The sequence below is a fragment of the Amphiura filiformis genome, chromosome 17 (genome assembly GCF_039555335.1).
Source record: "Amphiura filiformis chromosome 17, Afil_fr2py, whole genome shotgun sequence".
Taxonomy (NCBI): Eukaryota; Metazoa; Echinodermata; class Ophiuroidea; order Amphilepidida; family Amphiuridae; genus Amphiura; species Amphiura filiformis.
In genome coordinates this window covers 45,213,000-45,233,245 of record NC_092644.1, presented here as the reverse complement: position 1 = coordinate 45,233,245, position 20,246 = coordinate 45,213,000, and the positions used below count along the sequence as shown (strand labels likewise).

At 36.3% G+C, this 20,246-nt stretch overlaps 1 protein-coding gene across 1 annotated transcript; it reads left to right on the top strand.

The window, feature by feature from the left end:
* Positions 1-236: 236 nt before the first annotated feature.
* LOC140137866 (mitoguardin 2-like) lies at positions 237-19,555 on the top strand. The gene is made up of 12 exons (XM_072159668.1): positions 237-417; positions 6,054-6,235; positions 6,647-6,880; positions 7,302-7,421; positions 9,762-9,967; positions 10,813-10,934; positions 12,593-12,752; positions 14,717-14,815; positions 15,694-15,828; positions 16,353-16,406; positions 17,393-17,509; positions 19,018-19,555. Exons 2-12 carry the CDS (start codon positions 6,073-6,075, stop codon positions 19,153-19,155), a joined length of 1,548 nt encoding a protein of 515 aa, XP_072015769.1. The 5' UTR covers positions 237-417; positions 6,054-6,072; the 3' UTR covers positions 19,156-19,555.
* The last annotated feature ends 691 nt before the right edge of the window (positions 19,556-20,246 follow it).

Sequence of the window (20,246 nt, the reverse complement as noted above, 5' to 3'; positions counted from 1 at the left end):
TATAAACTTTGCCCAAGCTGCTTTTAATCTTTTGAAAACATTTTATTTCTAAGTTCACACCTGTATGTAGCTTTCTGTATCATTATCAACGTCTTTTAAAGACTTTGACAAACAGTGCATTATCAATCCGTGGTAACCTGTAGCTCAAATGATTGACTGTATTAAATCTTATGTGAAATGTGTGAAATTTGAGATATGAATTTGTTCAATTGGTCCCAATTGGTGTTTCTAAGTTATGTTTGTCATTGCAGACGACGCGCGACGTGCAGGAACGGCAGGTGGATTAATTCGTCAGGTGGTGTAACACAAATTTTAAGCTTACCTATTTAGGCTATTATTTTCTGTACTAACATTGTTATAATGTAATCAGACAATACCGGTAGTGAATATAGATAGGCATGTTTCATTTGGATTTTGGTAAGATGTTTATACGTTAGCTACAAATTAACCTTCAATTGTAAATTCTAATTACGGTAATTCATGTATGTCATAGTCATGCATGCATTGATTGATGCATGACTCATCTCAGTCAGTCTGAATGAATTCAGTAAATGAATTCAGTGAATACATGAATTCTTGTCAAGAATTCACGCAATTTGATTGGTTTTTCACCCAAAGTTTTTGTCAGAGAAAAAACTTTAAAAAGGCACTTGTTTACATTTTGAGAGCATGCAGAGCGTAAACACGGAAGTGGGTACTGAATTGACTGCTGATGCTCTTGTTGGAGAAACTATTTATTCTGTACTGTAAATAGTTTCTCCAAGAGCATCACTGGAAGTCGTGTTCCTGCTCACCACATTTGCACTGCCATGCTGCACACAGTACGACAATTACTGTACTTCAAAGGAAGAAGAAGAAGAAGACTGAATCAATCGTCTGACAAAACTAGACATACTAGCAACAGACCAATTATGTCGGTCGGACATCCGGCATGAACCGCTGACAATAGCACTGGAGTGAAAACAACATTCGCATTCACTGAACTCTGGACTGGAGTGTATCACAAGCTATCACACTATTGTGCCAGGTTCGACTCTCTGGCACTGCAAATAAAAATATGCGATAAGTTGTTTTCACTCCAATGCATGAATGGATGCATGTGACTTGGCCCCGACCGGCGAGAAAATAATCTGATTGGCTGATTGTGTGTGAAGTCGTTGGTCGGTGCAGATCAGCGTCCTTAAACTTTAAGTTAAAGGGAACACAAAAGCTCCCTGTATGTCGCTCATTAACAGGGCGCTCGCATGACCTATACATTATAAGACGATAGTGGATAGTCATAAAGACAGTGAGCGGGGTGAGCGCACCGACACGGAAACGGCGGCACGATTGCCTGACTGCCAGCGTGGGCCATAGCTCGTATCACTTTGCTACACAATTTTGGAAATGTATCTAGCAATTACATGTAGGCCTATATGCCATAGACTTATATGTACAGTGAAGTGTGCAAATGTAACAAAAATCAAGTAGTGCAAGCTGATAATGCTACGCATAAAAATGTCTTACGTCCAACACTGCCTACTACTCTTCCTGATTATCGCATAAAAAGAATTATATGTCACACGTTGCTACACAGCTTGATCATCAAAAATGAGGTGCCGATATGAATGTGATGATGACAGTTAGTGTTGGCCGATTCACCCCAAGATTGGCAGTGCCAATCTCCGATTTCAATGAATTTTCACAGATCGGCCTGATTCAGATAACTATCGCCTCTTAATCTCCAAACACATGAATTCTGTAAACAACTATGCACAACACACCAATTACCATGGGAAACATTATTGCGTCATTCCACACGGACGCAAGATATGCAGAAAGATTGGCGGCGCATTCAAATTTCGATGAAGTCTACAAAAAATATTATTTTCCATGCCCTTCATTTTGAGGGCCTGGTCCTCATTTGGGGTTTTCCAAAGTGAAAAAGAGGGACAGTCCTGCTTTCTGAAAATTTCAAAGAAGGCAAATTTAAATGTAAAAACAGCAGAAAATGATGCAAATTTCACCTTGAAATTTTGCTATACGCAGGGTTCGATTTACTTTGAAAAATGTGCGTAGCAATTTTTTAGCGAAAACCTTATTTAGGTGATGTTCCATGTACCTCCATGTATGTAGTTACTCCATTTCCGGAGGTTCTGCGCCGAGCAAAACCTCCAAAACCGGAGGTTCTGCGTATAACGTTCGCAGAAACTCCGTTTTTGGAGTTTTTGCGTATCATACTAAAAGTAATTAAGATTAAGCATGTTTAAACAATTTTATAACATTAGTTTTAATGCGCAAAAACTCCAATATCGGAGGTTTTGCGACGGGAGCAAAAACTCAGAGTTTGGAGTTTTTGCGTATAATGAAGAATTTAAGCATGTTTAAACATTTATTATAACATTAGTTTTGATGCACAAAAACTCCAATATCGGAGGTTTTGCGACGGGCGCAAAAACTCCGATTTTGGAGTTTTTGTGTAAGTAATGAAGTTAAGCATGTTTAAACAATTTTTATAACATTAGTCTTGATACGCAGAAACTCCAATATCGGAGGTTTTGCGACGGCCGCAAAAACTCAGAGTTTGGAGTTTTTGCGTATCCACACTAAAAGTAATTAAGATTAAACATGTTTAAACAATTTTATAACATTAGTTTTGATGCTAAAAACTCCAATATCGGAGGTTTTCTGCAGTGACGGCTAAAAACTCCGATTTTGGAGTTTTGCGTATACTAAAAGTAATTAAGATTAAGGTGGCTGTATCGGCTATGGTGTCATGCTCAGAACTCCTTGAAAATGATATAGGATGTGTGTTTTGATGAGAAAACCTTACTTGCCAAGTTTTAATTTTTTCCAACAAAGCGTTTTTCAGTTCCGCAATTTTTGTCATCTCAAAATCCCATTGAATTACTACAGGGAAGGGCTTTTGGCACTTTGCCAATTTCTCAAAATAGCAACATTTTTGAAAACAAAGATTTTATTAAAACTGATTTTTCTCTCCTTTAAAGCAGTTGTATATAAAAGTTTTAAGTTTCATTTTGCTGCCAATATATCACAGAATAATTCAAACCAAGTTTATTTTCTAACTTAGTGTTACTTTATTTAACAGGAATGTTGGTACTTTTTTATGATTTTTTGATTTTTTCTAGAAACACTAAATTACCTAAATTCTAGGATTTTTTTAGCCAACAGGGAAGGGTGCTATGGCTACCAAACTTTCAGGGGTGGTAAATAATATCTAAATTCTCTCGTCAGTTTTTTCCAATTAAGTGTTTCTATTTTAAGCTACAGTGTTTCTAACATTCCCTAAAATTAAAAATGGAAAAAATAATTTTTTTCAAAAAGTAAACACTTTATCCAGAAAAACTGACGAGAGAATTTAGATATTAAGCTTATATACAGTGCTGTACGGTGCCAAAACTGATTGAGGAGCCAATGGCTCCTAACTTGATAAATTTAGGCGCCCAAATTTTGCTCCTAAGTAAGAGGCGCCAACTCGTATTCCAACCGCTCGAAGTCTGCCACAATGGTTTAAATCTACGTTCAAGTTACTTCCATTTCCAGTTCCATGACCTTACATAGCACCACTAGTACAACTTGCATCATTAATAGCTGTTGGATTCCCTGCTTTTTTTTGTTTCATCCTCCTTCTCCTTGTTCCAAAAAAGTTCATCAAATTCAAAGTTCTTTTTGATTATGACGCCATCTTGAGTACTTAAAAAACAATCAAAACTTTTGACCGATATACTAGAATTGCTGGCAATTAAAAGCTTTTAGTTGGTCGCCATTGGCGCCAGGAATTGAAGGTTTAGTCGCATTAGAAAAAATCTAGTCGCCAATGCGCCTAAATTGGTCGCACCGTACAGCACTGGTTGACGGTACCATCTCTGAAAGTTTGGTAACCATAGCTCCTTCCAAAGTGGGCAAAAAAAATCAAAAACTGTCAAAATTAAGGGAATTTTCAAAAAATAAAGAAAAACATAAGAATTGTTACAATTCTTATAAGACTCTTAAAATAGGTGGGGAAAATACTTTTCTTTGTTATGTTTAAAAGATTTAAATGGATAGACCTGATTGATCAGACACAGGAGCTATTTTTCTGCAAGGGTGTTGTATCCGAGGCAGCTACCTTAAGCATGTTTAAACAATTTTTTAACATTAGTTTTGATGCACAAAAACTCCAATATCGGAGGTTTTATGATGTATAAAAAACTCCAAAACGGAGTTTCAAGACGTTATCACGCAGAACCTCCGGTTTTGGAGGTTTTGCGCTCAGGCGCAGAACCTCCGGAAATGGAGTAACTACATACATGGAGGTACATGGAACATCACCTAAATAAGGTTTTCGCTAAAAAATTGCTACGCACATTTTTCAAAGTAAATCGAACCCTGCGTGTAGCAAAATTTCAAGGTGAAATTTGCATCATTTTCTGCTGTTTTTACATTTATTTACATGTATGTTTACATTGTAAAAAATTGCTATACAAGCTGGAATTTGTGTAGCAGGTTGTCCAAAATGGGGAGCATTTTGCTCCATGACACAAGTTAAATCGAACCCTGGCTATACGGTAGCATTTTCTTTAGTCTCTTGTGATAAATTCAGAACTGCAAAACCTTCCCTGAATTCTGAAAGTATTGAACACCTTAAGTCTTGGAAATTGTCGGTACCGTACTGTACATGCACAAGGTTTTGGCCTCAATGTCCCTCTTTCTGACAGTAGGTTGGCAGGTCTGGATCAGTATGAAGATTGGCAACATAGGGGATTTGTCCGCGATTTAGAATCAAGACCAATTGAGTCCCAATTCACCAATCCCCAATCTACTGATTCTGGATCGCCAACACTAATGACAGTGATTCAATTAGCCAATCGGAACCCCACTTCAGGTGTTTACCTTGCTGAAAAATATTTTAAAATCATTTAATAATTTGATCGAGAAGCAATTTCATTCATGTCATTTGAATGAACACAGCTGCCAACACAACAGGGTGATGATTGTCCATATTGTGAGTTCAGCAATGCTGCAAACCAATTATTAAAATATTCTAAATGATGTCAGTAGATCATTTAATCAATTAAATAATGTATTACCTTTTTAGGACTTCTTGAATTCCATATCAAAAAAAAGTGGATATTTTGTCAATTTTCTTTTCAATTTGAACCTTTTATTGGAGAAAATAGCTAGAAGTGGACCGTCATGGATTTTTTGGGGTGCAGGATTGTTGCCATGATTGTTGATTAGCATGATTTATTTATCAATTCTGCATCTGCCATCTGTGTGTGATGCTTGACACATGGCTCATCTCGATTTGAACTATTAAAAAATTTAGAAAAGAAACTAGAAAGTCTGTTTTGACATATTTGGTTGGGGTGGCTCTTGAACTTCTTGTGCTTTTAAAATTGACGCTGAATCAGATTAAAGGAGAATAAGGCATGGATCTTGGGTTTCTCTATCGGAAGTCAGGTTGAGGGAAATTCTTTCCCACAATACAATATATGCAGTGTCCGAAATAAATAAAATATAGAGGTTGTCCTGAGGACAACCAAAGCATAAATTCTGCTTGTCCTCAAAACATTTTGGTTGTCCCCAAAATGTGTCATACTTAAGAGGTAAAATATAGTGGTTGTCCAGAGGATAAGTACATATCTCAATATGGTTGTCCCCAGTGATTTTTGGACAAGAGGACAAGAGGATAAGTGCTTATTTCGAACACTGAATATATGTGATTATGCATACCACACACCTGATGAGCATATTGCACAGTATGCGTTCTCATGTAATGCCTAGCAATGACTAGAGAAACCCAGGATCCACATACAAGTACAGTGATCAATGATCATGCCGTTTTCTCAAGCATAGACTACAGCTCAGCCTTTGTATTTGATGTCACCTCATCTGTGCATGTACATTTGTACCGTACACTACACACACAAAGAGCTCTGATCATAGAATTTTACCATTTTGTCACCCTAATGTGGGTGAAAATGGCATAGTTAGTATGGAATTTAATATTTAACATTACGGTATGCTAAAAGTTTGAATTGATGGAACTTTTTTATTTTAAACAAATTCAGTTTTCAGGAAAGCTGAAAAATGCCATTAGGATTTCGAGCTAGGATTGCTATTGCTGTAGCTGTATCAGCAGTAGCCAGTCTGATTATTGCAGCAAGTTTCTTGAAGAGAAAGAAAAGAAAGAAAGGAAAGAATGTCAGTCTATCAAGACATAGTAGTCTCAGTTGCAGGAGTTCTAATGGACGTGAGTATTCTTGAAACGATATGAATATTATAAAAAAATTAAGGTTATGTTTAGGTCATACTCAAAAACATTACCACAAGGTACTGTTACCACATCCACACGGTCACGTGTGGCATTTTTCATTTACAACAACACTATTGTTCTAAATTTTAGTTGCACTGAAGTGAAAGAATATAAAATTAGGCTTAAAATGAGGTTTCAACCAGTCAAGTCTATAGAAAATTATGTTGAAGTAAAGAAAATATTTGTGTCGGCAAATTGTGCAGTGTAAAATGTTATTCCTTTCATGACATTGAAAATGCCCAAAATTTGTACATGTGTGTAAAAACGGAAACTACAACAGACTCTGAATGTATTGCATTTTACTTTTACTCACATTGACTTTATTTATATGTTACTGTTTACCAACAGCTATGCAGGTTGCCTACAGAAGACCACTAATCAGCCCACAAGGTGGTTCACCCAGAGCTATGTCAAGACTCTCACGGTCAAATAGGTCATTGCTGTCCAAAAAATCTGGCCAGTCCAGTGCCAACAATAGTTTAGCTGGCTCTGTTAACTCACTAGCCAGTGAATCAACTTTAAGAAGTGGAGAACACACACCAACAAATGAGCCTGTCAGCGTCCAAAGGCTGTTTCGGTTAGGTAATACAGTCCTTAGATATAATGTATGTATGTAGAGGTCGTAACAATATAGCAAAATGTTGTTGTCCCCTATTTCTATTAGATTGCCACCATGGCATGCGAAATGTAAGGGCTATATTAGTTCTGTTCAGAAATATTCAAATAATATCCATATGTAGCCCTGGTGATAAATAAATATTATTAAATATGTACCAAATTGAGCCCTGCATGAATGTCTAACATATTTATTGATTTTATGCTTGATACACACGCATGGAACGAAGTAAATTGTATGACAAAAATGCAGATTCTTGCACTAACACAACGATTTTGGTTGGTGGTATTAGGAGGGGCTGGTTGAAATTATTGCATGTTGTTTCTACTGGAAGAATCTAATAATTTATCGAGTATTTACCATTTATGTGTTTATTTTACAATGCAGGAGTGGAGTCATTTGAATCTGCAATTGCATACTGGGAGCATGCTGTAGATGATTTACAGCATGGTACAGAGGAATATGGATTGGATGAAACTGTAAGTGAAGCAATATTGAATCCAAAATGTAAAAAATGATAAAAAAATTAGTTGTCAAACATAGGAAGGAATGAAAGGTGGAGCAAATAGAAATGTCATTTTGTTATTGTTGTTGTCTTTCTTGTTGTTTTGTATGTCTTTTCCAAAGTCATTGTTAACCCCCTATAACGTTGGAGTTGCAGCGAGTATATTTTGAAAAAAGTACTGTGCAATAATGCAATTCCCAAATTTTCATGGCATTTTTTGTCAAATGAAATTAATCTCTTATAAGTTAGAGCAAGAATCGGAAAATAATTGCAGGAATTAATTAGTCACATTGTTAGTCTGGTATCAAATCTTGGTATCAAATTTTGGTATTGATTTGTTCATCAAGAACTTGTTCTCTTCTACAATGAATACAGCCTGACATAGCGTGACTTTTTTTGCATACAATGCGCGATGTACGCCAATGTGTGCGTTAGTAATGCGGAAGTGAATCCAACCATGCCAACGCACTTGTGATTGGTTAGTATTGTATCCAAGATCGTGCGTTTCGCGTTGTAGTTTGAAATATGTGATATACGATCGCAGTTGGATCGAGTACAGCTGTTGAAAGCTGCGTTCAATCAATTGGAATTCCTACTGTAGTGTAACAATACTTTCTTTGTACAGATAATAATTCTCATTGTGTTTTTCAGGATAATGGGCTATTTCATTATAAATGACACGTTCACAAAAATGGCTTTTATCATATCTGGTTGATATAATTAGGGTGATAATGCAGTGTTATTAACTTAATTCTAAGTATGCCACAAACTACAAGCTACATGAGCATTTTTACAGAATTCTGTCTATTTTTTGTATAAAAAATTGCCAAAAGGTACATTTTTAACCCAATTTTTGAGTCCCATTTCATTTTGCCCATGTATTCTGAATTAATTCTTTGAAAAATTAGGTACATTCTATGGCAATGTGCTTGTTGCAATGAAAATATGATATGTGTGGAACATCATGCAAGTTGAATGGTGAAAATTGGTGCAAAAATGTTAAAATTCTGTCGATTCTTGCAAAATTGGCATTTTTGCGTTAAATAAAAAATGAGTGTCCTCTCCAATTCATGCCTCCATTTTTGTTAACATTAAAGAGGAAATATAAACCCTTACCCTACCTGTATAATCTGTGTTATATTACCAATTGATGGGACAGGGCACTGATTGAGGAATTCATTTATTTTACATACAGTAGACCACTTGTTCTTGATACCACAGTTCCGCGTTAAAAATTTGTCCTCTCCAGAACTGAAGTTAATTACTAATTGTTGAAATAAGAAGGATTATATCATAGAATGTGAAATTTGTAGAGGAAGAGTGGTCTTCCTTCTACCAATGTGGCACATGATTTGGTATTTGTTGCATTTTTGCAAGCCTGTATCCACGATTCTGTTTGCAATTTAACAAATGTCCTCTCCAGCACAATTATGTCATTTCCATGAATTGGTAAACAAACTAAAAAAATAAAAATTTCAAAGAGCCAAACCCACAAGAAATTTTTGCATTTTATTGCAAATTATGCTTACAAACCACTTTAGTGTTCAAATTATTGTCCAGTTGTTGAGAACACATATGATATTATTCTGCATTGAACTTCGGTTAGCTAAAAATTGCAATATTCCTAATTTAACCAGAATATTAACCCTGTTTGTAGTGGATTTTAAATGCTGGGGATCTTTTATGCAATAATATTGATGCAATAATATTGATGCAGCTATTTCTAAAGTTAAAGTATGCTTTATTATGTGTTAAAAAATGTGTCCTATCCAGAACAAATGACACAGGAGGGTCTTTTATTTTAGGTTTTCCATGACTAGTACAACAGATTGACGCAGAATACTCACTTATGCATCAGTGTAGCTATTGGGCAGGACAAAATGACTATTTCATGAATTTTTCATTTGAAGATAAAGTTTATCCTTAAAATATGTAGTAATTTTGCACCATTTATCTGGATTAGTATCAATTTACTAATTGTTTTATATTGAAACTGGCATATTTAAGACACTGAAGTGTAAAGGAACATACAACAATTATTACAGACTAAATATGAATAAGTATGAACCCAATGTTGGTTACATATACTCTTTCAAAGTTGTGTATTAAATTGTTTAAAAAATGTCCCTCCAGACGGCAGCTATGTTTTACACAGCAAAAATTCAATTTAATTTTTTAATGGTTCCTGAGGGTTTGACGCTCTAATATTTTGAGAATTATTGACACACCATCTGAACTTTGAAATGATAATGAATTTGCATGAAATAAATGAGTTTGAATTTTGACCCCTTTTGGGACTCAATGTTGTCATTTATAATGAAATAGCCCTAATATGCCACTAGATATGGAGCAAAGATTGCAAAGAATCCTAAGTGATGCATACTCACTGCAAGCTGAGTATGAAGAGACTGTGTTTAGTTTGCCAGTATCAGTGTTGAGTTCATCAGATTTGAATGAGATGAGTGGTGAACTGTCCTTGTACAAAGAGAGGAGGTTATCAGATAGTGATAATGATTCAACTACGGATTCATTTGTGTCAGCAACTGAGGTAAGTTGTACAAGAGATTGGGCTATTCCAGGTCAAATCCACACATCCCCTATGGAAGACATGACCTTAATCTTTCACTCAAGGGTGGGAATTTCAAATGGGGTTACTTGAATGGGTGACTCCATTTGAAATCTACACCCCCTGTGCTGAGTATTAAGGTCATGTCTTCCATACAGGGTGTGTGAATTTCAAATGGGGTTACCTGAATGGATGATTTGATTTGAAATCTACACCCCTGTGTGGGAGATTAAGGTCATGTCTTCCATAGGTGTTGTATGGATTTCTGTTTATATTATACCATAAAATTCCGTCTACAAGCATATATATGCCTCTAAACGAGGTTTTTTTGACACAAGAGACAAGAGGCAGACACTCTCAACAAAAACGTTATTATATATAATAGTTACAAACACACTAATGCTGGTTTCATACTTTCTGCCGCTTGCTGCTGAGCGGTGTGACGCTTCATCAAGCGTAGTGGCACACTACTGACCGGCAGCGGCGTGACTCTGAAAACCTCTCTTGCCACTCAGCACGCCTCCTAAATCATATTCTGTTCTCATACATCAGAGCGGCACATCCCGAGTTGATTTGAATTCAACTCCCAGCAGTGCTGCCGCCGCAGCAAAGCGGTGGAGTGATCAATATATCGGCTTGCCGATGGTCACCGCTAGTGATTCTGGTGCGACTGCCCAGTGCGCAATGAAGTAAATTATCTTCAAAGCGGCAAGCGGCAGGAAAGTTTGAAACCAGCATAAGTGAAGCAGTATGTTAGGGCAGGTGTTTTTGTACATTGACAAACTAAATAATTTTTCCGTGTATTATTATTATTACAATATGTGTAGCTTGCAGAATTGGAGGAAATGGCTAGTGGATTGGAATCACCTACCCTGAATAGAAAACAAGATCTGTATGAGAGAGCTTTACAGGCAGCACAGGAAGGTGGTATTCAATGCAGGAGAAAACGGTAAGCAACTTCCATGAAAATGTATCATTGAACAATTAGAAACGGTCACCACAAGCATCATTACAAGAGATTTCTTCTGAAAAAAAGTCAAAACATTTATTCACTACTTTTCACCCAGGCTTCCCGTTAGTGTGCGTCATTGCGTCCAGACGCGTATTTTACAAATTTGGACGCAAATTCACATGGCTAATCAAGTATTTTGCGTCCATGTCACATGCATTTGGACGCAGACAAAACTTCAAATTGTATCATTAATTGATGATAAAAATAAGAAATTTTTATTCTTTTATATTTTAAGATAATAAAAGCCCCAAAATTTTGACCCACCTGCTGAGAATTGAAGTAAATTCTGCAATATTTGTAAATGCAACGTCAGGAAATCGTGCACTTTTGCATGCTTTCGAGCGATCGCTGTACAGCTGTTTGATCACATGGCCTGGGGAGTCCCGATTGATTTGTTTACTAGCACGTGCCGCTAACGTGCGGTGTTTATTTAATTATTTATCACAACCTGACAATATTCAATTTTTAATATTTTAAGTTTTTTTTCTCATTATTAATAATCTAGGTTTCCTTTATTAGTATTATTGTTACAATGAATAAAAGCAATTTTAAAGACAAAATCTAAATGATAACCCTTTTTCAGTATTATTTGTGGCAGCGCGTGTTTTAGTTTTTGTAGCATCAACAGCACGTTAATTTAAAAATAGAAACGCGGAAGTGAAAGTACGAACGAATATTGGTCAAGATTGACAGACTTTGCTCATGTTTTTGCACCTGTTTTTTACCACGTTTCGCACCAAAACTGACACAGAAATGTGAAAAATTATTATAGCGAATGGAGATGGAATATCACGGCGAAAATGCACTTTTATTTTTTTTTAACAATCAACATTTGATGAGGTGTAGACCCGGGAATGCGTGTGTATCGTCATAATCGTGAATTTCAGATGGGCGCTTTAAAAATCTGTCTGGACGCAAGTTTTTGCAACCTCGTCAGCAAACTTGCGTCATTACGGACGCACATTTTTAAAACCTTAACAGGAACCCTGTTTTCACCTATCATGATTGATAGGCATCATCACAATGATGATTGCTATTCCTTAGTTCCGTACTTCCGGTTGGATGTATCCTGACTGAAGCGGTTGTATTTATCAGCTAGGAGAGGTTCATACACTTGACTTGAGAAGTGGGCCCCCTTTGTCTGAGTGATAATACATGTGCCTAGTAAACTTTCATATTTGTAAGTGTTTCTTGTTTTACAATTTTCATGTAATATGTTGGGCTGATACATGCATACAAAGCGCTACATGCACAAACATGTTTAGAATACTCATACTTGAAAGTGCTTAATATATTGATTCTGAACCTTTGCTAATGAATACTGGAGGTACACTTTGGGACCCATGCATATCAAATATGGTGGATTTTCACATGGTGTTACTCATTGGCCTATGCCGAGTCCACACTCGTCTTTAGAATCATATTTAGTGTTTTGTTTGTTTGAAAATTGTTGATGTTTTGCATCACAATATACTGTGCTTTGTAGATTCCTTTAGGCATGTGTGCTCTCCTGGAGATAATATAAGATCACAATTCTGTACATTTGGTATAATATCAAATATTTCACCATCTATAATGGATCTATATTTGTACAGGACCAAGATGCTCCGATGCCGTAGTGATGAGGACTTCCTAGCCAAAGTACATTGTGTTAGACAAGCAATGGCTATACTACTACAAGATGCTACTATACTAGAATGGTTTATATCAATGGGCAAAGGAATTATAGGAGATGTACTATTTAAAGCAAATTATGTAAGTTTCACATGCATCAAGCATATGCCCATCCAATGGGTCATAATGTTGGTAGAACTTGTTTTGAGATGTGGTCCATTAAACCTCTCAAAAAGCAGAAAACAAAATATTTCCCAACACTTACTGATTTTTACAACCTTGCTTACAAGCAAGAGAGACATGTAATACATGTATATCAATGTAACACATATTTTGAGGAAATGTTGCCTGTCTAATATCCCAAAAATGAAGAATGCCAACATTACAGCCTATTTGTGATGGATGGTCATATTTGATGTAATCAAGTTGAATGAGTTATTTCTTGCATAATATCAATTTTGCATTATCACATCACATATGAGGATTTGTAGATTTGGTTGTTGTAAGTGGCCAAAGAAACAATTTATACAAATAGAAATTTGAACTTAAATTCATGTGAAATTTAAATAACTACTGATGCCTATAGAATATGAGTGCACAATATAACTGGCTTGGCATTCAGATAGGCCTGCCCTGAGTCAGGCATGTGTTTTTAGCTTGCCTGCGTCGCGTTTTTATGTTTCCCGAACTAAAAATCCGCGTTTTGCTTTTCCCCAATGATTTATACATTATACGTTGTCCGTCCGTCTGTCTGCCATTAATTTAATGTATGAGACTAACTTACGTTGCTTACGTTGCGTGTATTAAACCTGCATATGAGACTAATTTGCGAAAGACGACCGCATGTATAGAGATCCGTGGTAGGATGTGTAGCATTGTGTAGTATCATATCATAATGGCAGCGGTCATCGAACGTTGCCGTTGGGATCGATGTTTTGTTTACGATGCCATTGCTGAATTGTTGTGGGTTGTCGTAACGAGGTAAATCTGAACGTATTATATAGTTCGAGTAACTTGGACTGTTGCGCACACGAAAGTGTTGAAACTCAGAGCATCAAATACATTACTTCCAGGTAATAAAGCGTACGTCACGATGTTTGTGCCTTATGTATACGATGTTCTTGTACTGTAGTGCAGTATCATGACTTTGTGTTTTGAATTGAATTTCATGATCAGGGTTGTCACCAGGACCAAAAAAGTACTGGTTAAAATATTGAAGGCGAAGCGTAGCGAGCGAAGCTCTTGCGCCTATTCTTGGGGAATAGGCTTTGAGGGTACCGTCCTACTAAAAAAAAATTCTTGCTCTTTTTATGATGAAATATCATCATCCACTTCGAAATGTTAAAAAAATAATAATAAAAAAAAATTATTTTTTTTTTATTTATTTATTTTTTAATAATTTTTTTTTTGTGAGTGCCGTGTTGTAAACCACTTGAAAGTAGATATCTTTGGATGTGATATTTTACATGTATCATTTAGAACTAGTGATGAATTGATTTTGTTAATTATGCTTTATTACAAAATTCTGCTAAAAAGTAGCTCACAACATCATCAAATTGGTTTTAATATTGCTAAAACCCATGAGCTTCGGAGGGCTCCGCCCCCTCGACCCCCGCCAGGGGCCCTTGAGCGGGCCCCTGGGCCCCCGGCCGCAATGGGCGGGAGCTACGCTTCGCATTTTCCTCTTTTTTCATTTCACTGCACTCACATCCCTGCTGAGTGTGTCTGAGCCCCCAAAATGAATAATATTACTTTAAATTTCAGCTTACCAATTTACTGATAATATTTTCAAGCTGAACAAATACTTATGTACCATAACAAATATTTGAACAGTGATTTTATCTGTTTTGTGAGTGTTCATACTTTTTCTTTCTTTTTACCTGTATTTTGGGGGAAAATCCTATATTTTATTAAATAAAATGTTACTCATTTTGAGGTGGTGTTTTAATGAAAAGTGTGGCCTGCCAGGACCTAATCTAAAGCTGAAATTTGCCTGCGGGAATAAATGCATTGGACACCTGGTCTAGAATAAGTAGTGATGCACTGACTGACAACAATCCATCAAATACTTCAATTCTTAATTCAAACATTATTTTTATCCCCAGGATGCGGAAGAATTTGGGGAAACATTTGATGATTTGATGAAATACTGTAGAGCTTCAGAGAGTTGGCAAGAGATTGAAGCAGAGCTCAGAGGGAGAGGGGTAAGTTGATAATTGACACAAGATTGACTCATGCACTTTAACTTCAAGTTTAACATAGTTTTAAAATTCCTTTAGGAGCTACGAGAAGGAGAGGTAATTTAGGAAACCCCAATGATGTTGGATCGATCACTTGGTTAGTGAGGAAGTATGTGTATACTCAATCAGAGGACATGTGCATGTTCCACATATTAATTTTATAGACTCAGAAATAATTGTTTTAATATAAACATATATGCAGAATTAATCAGACCAATGTTGGCAATATTGAAATTGAGATACATGTATATAATATAGGCAAAAATAAGGAGCAAAATACAATAAAACATAAGCATAACATGCTCAATCTGAAGCTATCTGAAGCTATCTGGCAGACGGGTTGATACTACGCTTTATTCTGTACAGTATGCGTATGTGCGTATTGCTATAGAGGGCCACACTACAGGGTGTATGCATTGCAATCAGTCTTCAAATGAATTTTTTACATTGGGGTGCACTTTTGCACACCAGTTTAAAAGCTGTGGTGCAATTTCATCTGACGCAGATCAATGTGAAGTGCATTCTCTGACAATGAGAATGAACTGATATAAAAGATCATGACTTTGTATAACCCAAGTGTGCCAGGTATATGGGGATTTCAACATCAGTAAGTGTAGGTACTGAGTAAGTAACTGTTAGAAATGGTAAGAATTGCCAATATCAGACTGTGGTCTGAGTAGATCAGATCATGTCACATGTGAAGGCCACATGCTGCTTCTTGTTTTTATTAGTATAGTAAGTAACATTGGCCATAGCATTCATATAGCCAGTTTTATAAGTCTTTTGATTAAAAAGTCATGAAGGAGCAATTAAAACATTTTGTCCATATTTATTTCATGTAGGTGCAGTTCATGTCTTTCTATGACATTGTATTAGACTTCTTATTACTGGATGCTTTTGATGATTTAGAATCACCACCTACATCAGTAACTTGTATTACACAGAACAGATGGCTGTCTAACAGGGTCAAAGAAACGGTAAGTGATTTAATGTAAATACTCATACCCCACTTCCCGTATTGTTCCTATTAAATGCTCCACCTTTAATAGACAAAAATGTTCATGCCATATCATGTGAGTAAGCTTAAATCTTTCATCAGTCATGTCAGTGACGATCGCTAAATTGCATAGACAAAACCTATTATGACTGAAACTATAACCATCCAGTTTGTTGCATAATTATGGTAGAATTTCACTAATTTCATCAGATTCTTGCTTGATTAATGGATGTAATTTCGTTGTATTTTCCATGAAGATATCATGTTCCACGCTATTACGAGGGCGCCGCAATCGAAAGTAGTATTAATATAGTTGTAAATCCCTCCGCTCTACAGGAGCATCATCAGGAATTTGAACCCAATTTTGCAGTTTTTCTCACTGAAATTCACTTCTAATAAATGTCCCCCTTCAAATGCAACACCGTTGGGGGTGTTTATTACAAACAATACGGCATCTGTAATTTGATTTTTAAACCTATTTTGCTGTTGATATTCTTTTCTCAGGCCTTATCAACAGCTGTGTGGTCAGTGCTAGCAGCCAAGAGAAGAATGTTACAGGTCAGTAAGTCTGTCCAAATAACTAGAATTTGGATTCTTTTTAGTAAATCAAATTTTGAGGCAGATGTTAGAGATTCAAATATTGAAGCTGGGTATCACCACAATTGGGCTATTATAGTTGTAATCCATAAACCCCATAATAAGACTGTAATCTCCCACATAGGAGGTGTGAATTTCAAATGGAGTTGCCCATTCAGGTAACACTATTTGAAATTCACACTCACTCTGTGTGTGGAAGGTTAAGGTTATGTCATAGGCAATGTATGGGTGTCAACTTGAAAACCTGTTTCCATAATAGAAGGAGCAATACAATACCTCAATCACATATTTAGCATTTTACAGTTAAACAGTATGGAAGGTCAAAGGACACATTACTATGCAGGTTTTCCACATACTCTTTAATGGTCGTTGTATTTTGTGGAGAAATTGCAGAATTAAAGTCATTATTATAATGTTAATATTGGTCATGGAAATTCCAAAGAGAGGTCAAATGTCTTGGAAAAGCCATGAAATTCTTAGTGTGAGTTGAGATAGAAATTGTAAACAAAGAGTGTAAAAGAAAAAGGGCCAGAAAAGAAAAATACATTGTTTGTTCTATAAAGTGGGAGGCAGTGAATATCAGCATCATGAGTGATTGTCAGAAGCGGATTTATTTCAAACTTGTAAGTTGCCATAATCTGTTGATCTGGAATTGATAAGTTGGTCTTTCAAAACACATGGAATATTCATGAAATTATAACATTGAAAGTCAGTGCCAACTCTGACACCATAAAATTCACCAAACTTATCATATGTGTAAAACACATGTTACTCTTTCAAATAAACTTTTACTTATAGTGTGTGTGTGTCAAATTGGAGAACATGTTTAGCACTACTTCTTATTATCACCGTAAGTTTGTTTACAGTGCATATATGTGCATCATTGTTAGGTGATAAGGTGAAAATTACTTTCTAATAACATAATCCCATCTCTTGCTTAATTACAGAATCCTAATGGCTTCCTGGCCAAAGTGTACAATATATCGTATCATGTCACACCAGCATTAGCATGGGGGTTTCTAGGCTCAGATCCAGATCTTCTACAGCTAATGAACTTCTTCAGAGTAAGTATACTATCCAGTCTTTGAATTCTATTACGGGCCTACTTGACCTATTTTGCTGTGTTACCTAGGTAACAAAGCATCCAAGATATTACAATCCTATCCTTATTTGATTTGTTTAACCAAAACGAACAATTTGACACCTCTTTTGGCAAAATCGGAGCACTTTGTTGTTTTCGACCCCTATAGAGACAAAAATGTGACCTTTGACCTTTTTGGTTATAACTCAAGAACAATACGTCCTAGATAGGTCAAACTACATTTTCTGAATCCTTGCGACTAGGGGAATACATTGGAATGGTTTTTAACACAATTTGAACAAGTTTAAAATTTTGACCCTATGCAAAGTTAGATGACCTTTTACCCCTCTTGAGGCCAGTTTATATTTTTGGGAACATCCTGATTATGTTTTTGGGTAATCTCAGGAACCTAAAAAAGTTCGTTTGGTTTGATCCTGTGGGGAGTGCACAGAAAGTGGTCTTGGCTCCCCGAGCATGAGGTAGTTATCATTGAATTTGATTTTGAGATATATGACCAAAAGTGGTTTTAGTATCTTTTAATTTGTATTGCCTTATTTTTTTTGCAACTTACTTTCTGTAAGATAATCATGAGTCAGGAACTGTATTTTCAATTTCAATAGTTTTTCATCACATTGTAGCCTGTTAATCCAGTGGCATATTCAAATGGGGAGGGGGGGGTGTGGATAAAGGGACAGTTCCATGTGTGTGTGTGGGGAGGCTGTTGAATCAACAATGTGAATCATTTTTTCCAGCATGCATATGGCATGTATCTAAAGTAGCTCAAATCTTTGCCCCATGGACTCCACCAAGAACCGTATGGTGGGCTACCGATATTCACAATATTATTCATAAACACTGCTTTGATAAATGTTTAGCTATGTTACTGCGCTAAAATAGGCTCTACCAATTTTTTCCAGCCAGGATGGCCCTCGAAAATCTAAAAAGGGAGGGAGGAGGGGGTATTAGCACAAAATTTTTTAACCAATTTTTTTCATTAAAGAATCCCCCCACACAATTACCACCACCACCTAAATTGCCAAAGGTATAGTTACATTAGTTTTCCATAATTTTCCCTCATTTTTTCATTAATAATTCTTCTTGCCGCCCCTTCTGTCACGCCCATTTAATAATTCTTCTTGCCGCCCCTTAATCTTCCACCGCCCTTTCATTTTTGCCACCCCCTGCTTTTACCCCGGGGACCCGCATCCCCAAAGCCGCCCTCAAAATATGCGCATGGCCACCATTTCATACCAGTAAGTTTCAATAGCTCAAAAGTCATTTTATACTGTTTTGTCATTCATTCATTTCACAAAGCGACCATAGTGACAAGTTTAATGCAGTGCTTTGCCATGAGTAAAGATTTCTTTGTTTTAGGTAGAAATTGTTCATTGACTGGGTAAAAGAAAATGTTTGTAGTACCACTGTCACCTCACTGGTAAGTGAAGTGAGTTTTAACCATGTGTTTTGATATATTTGTTTACCTTTTGTCAGGATCATGTGTTAGGCTTCTCCAGAGATATGTTCTCATTACGTAAGTGTCGCTACACAACTGTCCCAGAACTTGCCGATGACATCCTGAATCTTGCAAGGAACTACAGTGACGCTGCATCTGAAAAACTCAGCACATGAGCCTTCATCATGGGGCCTGTAATTATGGCTGTGTATGAATATGTGACCGCTGACCTGCATGTGATGAACACCCCAATGTTTAATCACCCGAGAAAAGATGTCGTATTTCAGGAATCCTGTAATCTCACCGAAGCATTTACTTGTGAGAAGAGGAAGTTAACATCATGCTTGCAGTAGCTATAACAGTATGTATTCAGTAGTGCTGTTGTCGACGACATGCAGTATTATGTGGATATATGTCGCTATAAAGAATATCCCGCCATAAAAGAGCAGAAGTTGAGTAAGCTAAGAAGTGCCAAAAAACCTCAGGCTGTAGTGCTGCATATTGCTGCTAATGAGTGCCAGAACGAGTGGGATATAGCATTGCATGAGTGAATTGCCGACTCGTAGCTTTAATATACAATTGGATATTCAACTAAATTATGATGGATTTCATTCATTTAGTGATTAATGTGAAGAAATTTGAATGATCTGGATTTGAGTTATTCCGACATGTCGAAAATCATCTCGACAACAGCACTAGTATTCAGTGATTTGCCATTGAACTGAAATAGCCTAAAAACATAGAAATTCAAATATTTGCAGTTTTGCTTTAAAGTCTCGATGATTGATAGAGGCGTTACTGATGTTTGTAAGAGCTAGGCTTTGAAATTTTAGTGCATTGCTAACCCCACAGAATGTACATCCATGAATATTTTTAAAGTGGCTGTTTTGACTTTTGTGTCTTCTATACACAATATTTTTAATTACACAAAATGTTTATATTATTTCTGCGATACTGCTGGTCTGAAAGTTTGCATTAAATGTAAGTATGATATATAGGGCTGTTGTTTACATTGTCAAATCTCAAGGCCCGCCATCGACAAGTTGTCATCAAAGTAATAAAGTAAAAATATTAAGTTCAGAAACCACATTGTGCGTCGTTTATTTGCCTCAAAATATACTAGTTCCACATCTAGCATCATCAGAAAATTGGGATTGTAATGAAAAGATAATCTGCACCACTTACAAATGAAATAGAAGACTAATGCAGTTATTTTATGGTAAATAATGGCGATGTTAAGCATATCTCTAATATTTTACTGACTATT

Excerpts from the sequence above, each read along its gene's own strand:
- LOC140137866 (XM_072159668.1), top strand. The coding sequence starts at position 6,073 with ATGCCATTAGGATTTCGAGCTAGGATTGCTATTGCTGTAGCTGTATCA. Across the intron at positions 6,236-6,646 it reads TTGCAGGAGTTCTAATGGAC|CTATGCAGGTTGCCTACAGA; the intron begins GTGAGTATTCTT and ends GTTTACCAACAG. Across the intron at positions 15,829-16,352 it reads CTAACAGGGTCAAAGAAACG|GCCTTATCAACAGCTGTGTG; the intron begins GTAAGTGATTTA and ends TTCTTTTCTCAG.